The 12,500-nt window shown below is 40.3% G+C and overlaps 1 protein-coding gene across 10 annotated transcripts in view; it reads left to right on the plus strand.

Annotated features, from left to right (window-relative positions):
- ptprua (protein tyrosine phosphatase receptor type Ua) overlaps positions 1 to 12,500 on the plus strand; it is a 438,644-nt gene that overhangs the window by 398,750 nt on the left and 27,394 nt on the right. For 5 of the 10 annotated variants that reach the window (XR_015945324.1, XM_087295567.2, XM_087295569.2 and 2 more), the window contains 3 exons: positions 11,083 to 11,180; positions 11,901 to 12,017; positions 12,182 to 12,336. Coding sequence is in view for 8 of the 10 variants with exons in the window: in XM_087295567.2 (XP_087151693.1) it covers positions 11,083 to 11,180; positions 11,901 to 12,017; positions 12,182 to 12,336 (370 nt within the window). In the remaining 2 variants the exon portion in view is untranslated. The remainder of the gene's footprint in view (positions 1 to 11,082; positions 11,181 to 11,900; positions 12,018 to 12,181; positions 12,337 to 12,500) is intronic. The other 5 variants (XR_015945325.1, XM_087295568.2, XM_087295570.2 and 2 more) reach the window with 1 other exon arrangement.

Here is a 12,500-nt window from a genome sequence, read left to right on the forward strand (position 1 = left end):
ATGTCAGTGTTTGTTTTGACAAATAAATAGAACTTAATATGAAAAAGAAAATAAGATTAAAAAAATCCCCTTCCAGTTACTTTTTAAAAGTTGGGTAAAACTAGTAAAGTCTTGTCCATTATATGTGTTAGAAGTCAGAGTCAGTCTAACTCTTTTTCTTCTCAGGAACTGTCTGTAGTTTTGTCTCTGTGGGTCTCTATGCTTTTTCTCAGGCCAGCACAAAGCAGCACACAACACACGCTCACACAACACATCTCATTTAATCCCCACTCTCTCATGTTGGTCGTCAACACACCGAGGCCACTGATCAACACAGACTCCATCCAAACATAAACAGACTCTGGCACTGCTGTGCTCTGTTTGAGCAGGTGTACACGCGCTCATGTGGGGGGTTTGCTAGGCTTCCTCTCTATCCTGAGTTTTAAACTGGTTTAGGTCCTGGGATATTTGTAGATGGGGGAGCTTTTGAAGCCATCTGCGTGTCCACATCGTAACAGCGCTGCATACAGATGTGCTCTTGACTCAATGAGCTTTTATACAAATGTGTTCGGTCAGTCCTGCAGCTGACAAGACAAACCTTTGTAGTCAGACTGTACGATACAGGGAAAATTTATTTAGATTCATTATAACTATAAATGCCCGAACATTGATAGTTTTAAATTCAGTACCCAACAAACCTTCGTAAAAAGGGCTGTACGATATTTGGAAAATTCTGCCATTGTAATATTTAATTTTTTTACAAGATCAATTGAAAGAATCGTTTATTTAGATCCATTAAAACTATGAATGTACATACATTCATAGTTTTGAATTCAGCACCTAACAAACCTTCATAACAGGACTGTATGATATTGGGAAACTGACATTGCAATATTTAGTTTTTCACCAGATCAATTGAATTGCTGTATTTGGAAAGAATTTATTCAGATTGACTGGGGTGTTTTCTAGAGGAGTGAATCATGCATAACTTATAATAAACAATAGCAGAAATAGATGAATAGAATAAAACAGACAAGTGAAAAAAAACGTGCTTTATGGTTTTCTGGAGAGTCTTAACTTTATTCAGGAACAGAAATAAAATAATCAAATGTCAAATTTGTTGTAGAAAGATTCAATTTAATCATTGTTAAAGTTACAAATGGTTGAATATCAGTTTTAAATTGCTCATATAATCAAACACCTTAAATGATGAATTATAGTTAAATGTTTTATTGACCTCACAAATGTCATGCCTAGTCAACTATAATCTCAGCAGCATTGCACATCCTGCAATGTGACTATTCAGGAGGCACACAACTCAGCATGCTATACAATCAATTAGGCAATCAATCAATTAAGCAATCCAGCAATCAATGCAGCAATCAGACAGTCCAGCAAATGTTATGGCTTTTGTTCAATTAGACTTTCAACAACCACTAAAATGGAAAGCAAAATAACATGTGGTGTTTATTATTTAATGTTCTGTGTACAATATTCAATACCCTCCACACATACAGTTGAAGTCAGAATTATTAGCCCTCCTGTATTATTTGCCCCCTGTTTATTTTTTACCTAAATGAAGAGATTTTTTTCAACACATTTCTAAGCATAATAGTTTTAATACCTCATTTCTAATAACTTAAATACATTGACCTTAATAACCAGGGGCGGACTGGCCATCTGGCAGACCAGGCACTTTCCCGGTGGGCCGACGTACTTTTTGGGCCGGGATGATCATCGTCTTATGATCTGATCGGCCCATAATAGGCTTAGCAGCCTATCGTTTTTTTTTTCTGCCTTATTAATTGACGCTGCTGTGATCTGTGACTCTCTGAAAGTAGATGTTTTTTTTCCCGGACAGACAGACCGGGCCAGCCCATGTGACACTCTGCAGCCCATTGGATCTTTTCTGTATTGACATTGGACTGGCCCAATCACAAACTCCTATTTTGGACTCCATGTGAGCGTGTGTCGTCTGTGTGTATTTGTCAAAATAGTCGAGAGTCAGAGAGAAGAAACGCAAGGGAGGCGCAGAGAAATCGCGGGAAATACACCGGCGTTTCATTTAGCGGTTCTGAAAAGTCCTCTCTTCATTCTAGTTCACGGCTAAAAGCGCAAATCACGTGACCACACACATGCACACTTTCCAGTAGTTCAGCAGGTGAGCATAAAGCCCAGGTGAGAGTATAGTGCATGTCAGACAGTTCATCTGCTGGATGATCTCATCTCACTATAGTTGTTAAACGGGATATTGAATTCATCTTGTTGTCTCTATCTAACAATTCTTATGTCTTTTGAATCACTTGTTCTCAGTTAACTGTTTTGGCTGAGTGCAAAGATAAGCTAATATATTAATTTATGTAACCACATACACTGATTCTGCACATTGACTGATTGCTTACCTTTTTTGTTTAAATTTAATGTACGTTATACTGTTTATAATGGCCATTATTGGTTATTAAAACTGATATTCTGCAAAAGAGACGGGGTAAAGTTCATTCTTTTCAATGAAAATGAAAAGAGACAGTTATATTTAAGCCCTGTTTTGTTATAAATATGCAGAGTGAAGATGATGTTCATATAAATATGCAGCTACACGAGGCTGTTTGGTGTCTGTTAATCATAATATCAAAATGAAACAAATTTGACTTATATTATGTTTCATTGTTTAGATAGTGAAACAGCAAGCAGGATGAGGTGAAAAGAGGTTAAAATGTAACACTGTTGCCTTTTAAGATTTACCCATGCATTAGCAGGCAGTTTTTGTGATGTTTATTATTGAATATAGGCTGAGTGAATAGTGTATTGAATAAGCTAAATTGGCCGTAGTGTATGAGTGTGTGTGAATGAGTGTGTATGGGTGATTTCCAATATTGGGTTATGGCTGGAAAGGCATCTGCTGCATAAAACATGCTGGAATAGTTGGCAGTTCATTCCACTGCGGCAACCCCTGATAAATAAGGAACTTATGTGAAGAAAAATTAATGAATGAATAGTGTATTTTTAGAACTCAACAAATATCTTTATGGACTATACAAAAATGAAATTGAGATTAAAGTTTGTATTTATTTATTTATTTATTTCATATATATGGCTTTTATGTTTTTAGAATATGAGTTGATTAAAATATTGGACGTGCATAGATAGATAGCGTTTTGATTGAATTTAGTGAATGCCAGGGCCGATTTTTTGCCCCAGTCCAGCCCTGTTAATAACTAATAAATAATTTTATCTTTGCCATGATGGCAGTAAATTATATTTTACTAGATATTTTTCAAGACACTTCTATACAGCTTAAAATGACATTAAAAGGCATAATTAGGTTAATTAGGTTAATTAGGTTAACTAGGCAGGTTAGGGTAATACAGCAAGTTATTGTATAACGATGGTTTGTTCTGTAGACTCTCAAAAATATATAGCTTGAAAGAGCTAATCATTTTGATCTTAATTTTTTTATTTTTTTTTTTATTACAACTGATTTTATTTTAACCAAAGTAAAAGAAATAAAACTTTCTCCAGAAGAAAGGATATTATCAGACATACTGTGAACATTTCCTTGCTCTGTTAAACATTGTTTGGGAAATATTTAAAAAAGAAAAATAAATTTAAAAGGGGGCTAATAATTATGACTTCAAATATGTGTCAGTTGGATATATGATATATGGTTTGCATGAAATATACCTGACATGGTTTGCATGTCCTATTTTTATTTTAAGGAAACACAAACAAATAACCCTTTTTGTAAAATGAAGAAGGCTAGCAAAAAGCCCTTGATGTGAACTACATCCTGGAAATAAATGACAAAACCTAACCAAAAACGATCAATTGTTTCAAATACATCAAGTGTATAACCACTCATTGAGGTACTTCTGCATGTCTCCTTTTTGCTTTTTTGTATGTGGTTGTTATGGTGTTATGGGTGGTATGGGCATTTATAAAATGTGTTTTGGGTGTTTTTAACACATTGCTGTGTAGTTGCTTACAATGAACATTTATACAGTTGGTGAGGTGTTCTCAGTGTTTTTGTGGCATGTTGTTATGTGCTGTTCTGGCTGATTACATTGTTATTGGTTGAGTGCTTTTAGCAGTTTTTAACACATTGCCATGCAGCCTCATGTTAATGTGTTTAATTTTTCTTAAAGCACTCACCAACTATGTCATATAACAGCAAATATAACAGCAAAATGTTAAACGGTTACTACGATTTTTTTAGGATCTAAACATATTTAGAAAATGTAGAAACATGTACAGTAACTTTGGGGTTGCTAGGATTTTTCTGTTTTGAGATAAGTGTAAGTTGTGTAGTTCGGAAATGCTATGTGGAAACTTCCACTGTGGGGTTTTCGTCAGAAACGAATCATCTGAAAGAGTAAAAAATTGGGCCAATGAAATGCCAATGAGTTGGCGGCGTCAATGACAATCAGCTGGCATCAATGACAATCAGTCCTACTATAAAGACGCGGCTAGTGGAATCCTCGACATCCTTTTGTGCTGAGGAGACTTTCACGTTCAACAAGGGACAATCGTTGTGGCGAAGGTACATACCATTTCCGTTCCCTCCTTTGGATAAGGAACTCCAATGCTATGTGGAAACTTCCATTATGGGGAAATCTATGGAAAACGCTACAACAAAAGAGCCTTAACGCGTCCCTGGCGAAGGGTGTGCCACACAGTACAGCGAGTGCACCTACAACGCCGCAAGATGCAGTCTTCCAACGTGTCCCCTGGCCCTTACTTACCTTACCTACCTGTTCAGGTTTAGCTATATTTTTCGGGGAGTCGAAAGTAACCCAGTAAAAAAAAGGGGTTTTAATACGACAGTACATTGGGACAGCGTTCAGTCCTGACAGGAGGACGCTGTGGAGCTCACCTGCTACCCAAGGAGAGGAGACTTGGTGACAGCCTGTGGACTAGCCCGAAGGAGGGGAGTACATAAAAGAGGATGGTTAGCGGGGAGGGAAGACAAGAGCCCGCCTTAAAAAAGGGGGGACTAAACCATGGTTGAGTGAGCTTAGGGGATCGCCCACAGGGGATCACACATAGCAGACACCTATACCCAGAACAAGGGCTGACCAGCGAGCATGCCAACAACGTAACAGGCCAACGTCTGAGTCAGATGCTGGCTGCCTTGGAGGAACTCTGCAGGGTTCGCCAACGGGGAACTGAACTGACAAAGCTGAAAAGGCGCACGCATCTCCTTGTTAGGATAGGAAAATGGCACAGCAAGTGTGTTTCATCACCATAACCGATTTTTTTACTCAATCACCAAGGGCTACCCAATACCCTTGAGGTAACTGGCTCCACTCGCAGATTGTAAAACTTGCAAATGTATTTGGAGTTGCCCAGCCTGCAGCTCTGCAAATCTCTGTCAGAGAGGCGCCGCGTGCTAATGCCCAAGAGGATTCGACGCTCCCTGTGGAGTGCGCTCTCACCCCCGGGTGACATGGCTCACCCTGGCTCTAATAAGCGAGGGAGATGGCATCCACTATCCAGTGGGCCAACCTCTGTTTAGATACGGCACTTCCCTTCTGCCGACCACCGTAACAGACAAAGAGTTGGTCAGAGGATCTAAAGCTCTGAGTGCGGTCCACATAGGTTCACAAAGCGCTAACAGGACACAATAATGAAAGGGCTGGGTCTGCCTCCTCCGCGGGCAGCGCTTGCAGGCTCACTACCTGATCCTTAAACGGCATGGTAGGAACCATGCTAGGGTCTCAGGACAATGTGAGAGTAGGCCGGCCCAAATTCTAGGCTCTAGTCAATGACCGAAAATGCCTCCAGGTTCCCAACCCTCTTAATCAATGCCAACACAACCAGCAGAGCTGTCATCAAGGACAGAAATCTCAAGCATACTGAATCGAGTGGCTCGAAGGGATCCTCACGTAGGCTTGTAGCACAACTGCAAGGTCCCAAGAGGGCATGAGAGTGGGGCAGGGTGGAACCAATTGCCTCGCACCTCTGAGGAACCGAATGATGAGGTTATGCCTCCCCAGGTTGCCGCCATCCACAGCATCATGATGAGCAGAAATAGAGGCCACGTAAACTGTCAGTGTGGAGGGCGACATCCTACACTCCAACCTGTCCTGAAGGAAAGAAAGCACAACACTGATCAAGCAAAATCAGGGGTCTTCTCGGCGAGAAGCGCACCATTCAGTGAATAGACTCCACTTGAGGTCGTAGGCATGCCTCGTAGAGGGTGTTCTAGCCTGAGTGATGGTATTAACCTTGCCATCGGTAGGTTACCTAAGTCTTCCTCACGTCTATGGACCACACAAGGGTGCCCAATAGTACTCTGTCCTTGAGAGAGTAGGTCCTCTCTCAAAGCGACCCGCCTTCTGCGTAAGCATTCCGGAGGGCAGCCTGTGAAGGCAGCGGTCCAAAACGTGCAGATCTAGGATTGGCCGGCAAAGCCCTCGCAAGTGAACCTGCCCGCACAATTACTGACATGCCAGCAGTGAGGCAGCATGGAGTGGGTTGGCTTGCCCGGGGAGCTCTGGGGTCCCGCGGGAGAGCGAGAGGCGAGAGGCTTGCTCTTGTCTCGCACCCAAACTCCGGTGGAGGGGCTGCGGGAGAGAAAGGAGAAGATTCCCTCTTCTCCAGATGGCCCACCTCAGGGATGCTTGGTGATCTGGTTACCAAACTTAGCGGTGCCCTGGGGCTAAGGGGGTGGGGGGGTGTGTGTTGCTGGTTTTCCTGCGAGATGCTTGGCACAGCCGCTTGGCCAGAGGTACAGGCGGGGCGGCGGAGCAAAAGCTACAGGCGAGTGCCCTCGGCGAAAAGCGATGGATGTGAAAGGCTCGGTGGGAAGGATCGGTCTTACGATCCGCCGATAGATTGTACCACCTATCGTCTCCGACTGCTCTTTCAACGGCGTGAATTCCGGGGCGAATTCACCGACGGTGTCACTGAACAGGTCAGCCTGGGATATGGGTGAGTTAAGAAAGCGAACTTTGTCAACATCACGCACATCACCAGGTTTAGCCTGAGGTGGCGTTCCTGGCCACTAATGTGTTCATCATCCTTCCCAGGGTACAGAGCTCATGCTCAGTCCTGGGTCAGAACCATCCTCGCGCAGCTGTGCAAGCACCTGCGCTTGGTAGTGCTGGTAGATGGCCATAGCATGCAAGGTGTGGGCGGAGGCACACGCAGCACACTACATAAGCCTACTGTGCACATCCAGGAAGAAGGGTTTTCACACCCCTCTAGTCAGTCCGGCCGTGGGGCTGGGGGATAAACCATCTCCAGAGCGACGGCCGAAACAGCCTGGTGAAGCACAGCCACAAAGTCTGCTTCTAAATTCCTTCTAGAATCCTCATCATACATTGACAGCCCACCCACCAAGGATGGTGTGGATGGAGGCGCATGCAGATCAGGCAGAAAAAAGTGCCCTCAAAACTGCGTAAGCTTACTGTGCACTTCTGGGAAGAAGGGGACGGAAGGTTTTGAAGGTCTTGCCTCCTTATATCCTCCACATAACACCCATTTAGTCTGTCCAATTGCGGGCTTGGGGATAAACCATCACCAGGCCCATGGCCGAAGCAGCCCGGGAAAGCATGGCTATCATGTCCGCTTTTTAGATGCCAACGCCAGGCTCTCCACCCCCGAAGGAGCAAGCGAGCGGGTTCACATCCTCATCAGACAATGACAGCCCATCCTCCAATGCAGTGATGCACATCTGATCCTCAGTGTCATCAAGTGTGAGAGCGACCATCCAAAGATGGAGCGATTCTCTTTACCTGAAGCTTGGATAGAGCGCATGGAGGAGCGAGAGGTCTGCAGTCCAAAAGCGGCGGATTTACTCTCACTGTAACCCTCAGATCTGCTGAAGTGCCAACCACAGTGCAGGGGACAATTGGGGTGGGTCACTCATTTGCAAGAGCAAGCGTGGTCTTAACTGCGCAACAGACATGACATCACAGTGACTCTATGCACTACCCGCGAGCACAGCATAACATGCCGGACCCCCAGACATGAAACGCTGTGCACGTGCCCATCATTCAGGGACCGGAAACCACCGCATCCAGAAATTCGCGGTCGGAGGGACGTCTTGAAAAAGACGTGCTGCACAACCGTGTTGCTCTTTAAGGAAAGCTATTTTCCTATATACAAACCGCTCTTAGAGGACTGGACCCAAAGGGTGCCAGGCAAGGGAGTAAAACCCAACTCGACCGTCTGCCACTGTGTATACGCACTTTGAACCGGGAGAAGCTGCTTCTCGATCTCTCTCTCTGTAGACACAGGTTTTAGATAACCTCAAAGACTCTCTCAGAAGCTTGTGAAAGGCTCTAAAAAGCGAAAAAGGATTTCGAGCATTGCACTAGCCCATGTGTGGGCAAATTTAATCCTGGAGGACCAGTGTCCTGCATAGTTTAGCTCCAACCCTATTCAAACAGACCTCCCTATAGAGTTCAAGTGATCTTGAAGACACTGATTAGATTGTTCAGGTGTGTTCGACTAGTGTTGGAACAAAACTCTGCAGGGACACCAGCCCTCAAGGATCAAGTTTGCCCATCACTGCACTAGCCACATCTTTATAGTATCACTAATAGTCCTTGACGTCGCCAACTCATTGGCCCGATTTTTTGCTCTTTAAGATGATTGGTTTCTGACAAAAAACCCCATAGTGGAATTTTCCACATGGCATTTTAGTTCCCCATCCGAAGGGTAACTGAAAGATGTTTGTTATCCTCTATGTCTGCAGTGTATTTATTCATTTATTTTTTTTCTGGTGAGGGGGCTTTGATTTAACCAGGCTAGATGTGTAGTAAAACTGTCAGTTCAAAAGAAAAAGAAAAAAACATTTCAGTGTCCACACCACAAACACATAGCTGTGCAGCAAATGACAACTTATCATTTATTTATTTATTTATTTATTTATTTATTTATTTATTTATTACCTCTAAAACTGTATCATCATGCATGTATGTATGCATGTATGTATGTTTGTTTGTTTGTTTGTTTGTTTGTATGGTTGTATGTAAGTAGGTGTTCTTGTATGTGTTTATGTATTTATTTATTTGAATAACCCCATGTTGCTTATAAAGAGGATCATTCAGATGTGATTTTTAGAGGATTTAGCTGCAGGCAGAAGTGAGAGAGCTGCACAAGACGTGGGCACCTGTTGTTGGCTGTAATTGTTTTAACAGGTAGAGAAGATAACAAAGTCTCAGCCTGAGGGCAGAGTGCTCACAGCATTCACAGGGTAGGGAACTTATAAACTGTAAGTAGCTTTTATTTAATCATCAGAGGACTGCTTTAATGTTTCTATGTGCATGTGTGACTGTGTGCTGGGCATGTGCAGTGTGTGCAGAGAAAGAAAGAAAGAAAGAAAGAAAGAAAGAAAGAAAGAAAGAAAGAAAGAAAGAAAGAAAGAAAGAAAGAAAGAAAGAAAGAAAGAAAGAAAGAAAGAAAGAAAGAAAGAAAGAAAGAAAGAAAGAAAGAATTATGTGTAAGAAATGAATGAATAAATGAATGAATGAATGAATGAATGAATGAATGAATGAATGAATGAATGAATGAATGAATGAATGAATGAATATTACTGACCCCAATACTTCTATTGAGAGCAGTAACATCAATCTGTTGTATAAAAACGTACTGAATAAGTTGGTGATTCATTCCACTGTGGCGACACCAGATTAATAAAAAAACTAAGCCGAAAAGAAAATGAATGAATGAACTCAATAAATATATGTACATGAACAATTTTATGAAGATTACAATTGTAGTATCTATTTGTGTTTGACTTTGGTCTTTGAAAATCCTCCCTGAAAACTACAGATCTTAGCAAGGTTAGATGGCTTTTTTATTTGGATGAAATTTGATTTTGAAATATGCCTTAAAAAAGTAATTCACATTGTAAATGCAATACTCTGAAAGTTGTTTTGACTTTTGTTATTGAGAAGTCTGCTAAAAGTCTAAGTAAAAAAAGGAAAAAGAAGTAAATTAAAAGTCTTTTTTTTTTTGTTAGTTGAACAATCAGAATGATGTTAAACAACAGTAAAGTATCTATTAATACTATGCATTTACAAATTTAACAATTTGATTAAACCTTAATAAAGATCTGTTCACCAAGATAACTATATTAAAAACCGACTCAAACTTTTTTCACTCTCAAATAGTTCCATGACATCATGAGTATTGTAAAGGAAGGTATTTTAAAAATGTTAGAAACATGTAGCCTTTGACTTCCATAGTAGGAAAAACATTTACTATTAAGGTCAATGGTTCATTTTTTTATAATAACTTATTTTGTGTAATTGATATATTTTATTGTTGATTTTTTTACAAACATTCCTCACAAACATAGCTTTCTGTTTATTGTAAACACACTGAAGTGTTACTATATGCCACCACCCAAACCTGAAAACTAGACACATTTTGATTAGCTTTTGGTGTTATTATAATTATTATTTTTTTATTTATTATTATATTTTTAATCATTATTTATATAAGGCATGAATAACAAAATTTAAAAAAAAAAGTTCCTCTATCAATTTTTGGTGCTCTTCCATCAAATGTGAAACAATTTTCTGTTCTTTATCTTTATTGTTGCGGTTATAGTTTTAATCTATTATATAAACAGCACCTAAACCAACTATGTGTGTTGGGCCTTTGTCTGAAAGAGTATGTCAAATTTAAAAAAGTAATTTGTGGGCCTTGTTATCACTGTGTCCAAGATAAAATACCCTTGATGATGTCCTTTCACCATCTAAATAGTGTTACGCACACAAAATCATCTTAGCAACCAGATAGCAGAGCAGTGAAAACGCTCACCTTGGAAACTGCATATCAACTTCTAGCATCCTGGTACCACTCACTTTTCTTTTTTTCTTTGGAAAATGTAAAAGTCTAGTTTCTTGCTGCTATTACTCACTCGATTTTCACTGCCAGCACTTTCTCAATTCGTTGTCTTCAATATGAACTTTTAATTCTCCTGTCCCAACAGCCTGCCATCTCTGTTTTCTTTTTTTCTTATGCAATCCTTGTCGATGTCGCGACCTGCTATTTCACAAAAGCACCTCTATCCTCTCTTTATCCAGCGTTCAAATCATTCACCTCCCACAATTCTCCATGAAAGCTCATTTCTCTGTCTCTCCGCAGGGCCCAAGCAGGACATGATCTATGACTTCTGGCGCATGGTTTGGCAGGAGAACTGCTACAGCATCGTGATGATCACCAAACTGGTGGAGGTGGGGAGAGTGAGTAGAATAACTCTACCTCTGCCTCCAGCTGCCCCGCCACCCCTTCCGCCCACTAATGGACACCATCTATTACTAAACACTGACCACTGCAGTCCACAGCTGACCATTACTGAAGATAAACTTTACCAAGACACCCCATTAGCTAGAGAACGTTCCATCTGACAAATGATTTTTATCGGCTCAGCCATCTTGCGTTTACTGCACTTTCCCTTTGTTACCTTTCCTCCACAAATACCACCATTACTACAGTTGATGCTGTTATTACTGTAATATCTTTTTGTCTTTTGGATTTATCATTATTATTATTATTATTATTATTATTATTATTATTATTAATAATAATAATAATAATAATAACTTATGGAGTTATCACTTTTTCTGTGGTAAAACATTTTGATTTAAGCTTCTTCTTTATTGCAAGCAGTTTGCAAATCAGTTTAAAAACCTCAATGTGCAGTGAAATGTGCACAATACACAATACACAGATTATCATGATTGTTTCCCACCAGAATAGTATAAATCATATGATCCACATTTTATAACAACTTTACTTTTTATTTATTTATGTCTAAAGAAAATATAGTGATTTAAATATATTATTAAATATGTTATATTATTTTTTTCTTGTGTAGAAAAAAAAAATATATATATATATTATGAAATGTATTGTAGTTGGGTGTTGATTGTCTTTTGTTTGTTTGTTTGTTTGTATTTCAGATGAAGTGCTGTAAATATTGGCCTGATGACAGTGAGCTTTATGGAGATATTAAAATCACTTTACTGAAAACAGAAACGCTGGCAGAATACACCGTACGCACTTTTGCCATGGAGCGGGTAAGTGTGTTGAGAGTGTTAAACTAAATAAATTGTGTCTGTGAAATGTAAATTAGTTGAAGGAGTTATCATGTTGATTTGATAAAATGGAAACTCTGTTGAGGGGGACATGCAAAGTAAAAACATGTTTTGGTAATATTAATGTTGTTTATGTCTTTTTTCAGCGGGGTTATCCAGCCAAACATGAAGTCTGCCAGTTTCACTTTACATCCTGGCCAGAACATGGTGTGCCCTATCATGCCACAGGACTACTAGCCTTCCTCCGGCGGGTCAAAGCCTCCACACCTCCTGATGCTGGGCCAGTTGTTGTCCACTGCAGGTAGAAATTACTTCCTTGCACTATTTTATAATAGGTCCATATTATTAGGCCCAATAAACCTTTTTATTATTATTATTATTATTTTGTTTGTCTACAGAACGAACCATTGTTCTACTATGAATTATCTAATTACCCAAACTTAACTAGTTAACCCTATTTACCTA

The sequence above is a fragment of the Danio rerio genome, chromosome 19, assembly GCF_052040795.2.
Source record: "Danio rerio strain M-AB ecotype USA chromosome 19, GRCz13ab, whole genome shotgun sequence".
Classification (NCBI taxonomy): domain Eukaryota; kingdom Metazoa; phylum Chordata; class Actinopteri; order Cypriniformes; family Danionidae; genus Danio; species Danio rerio.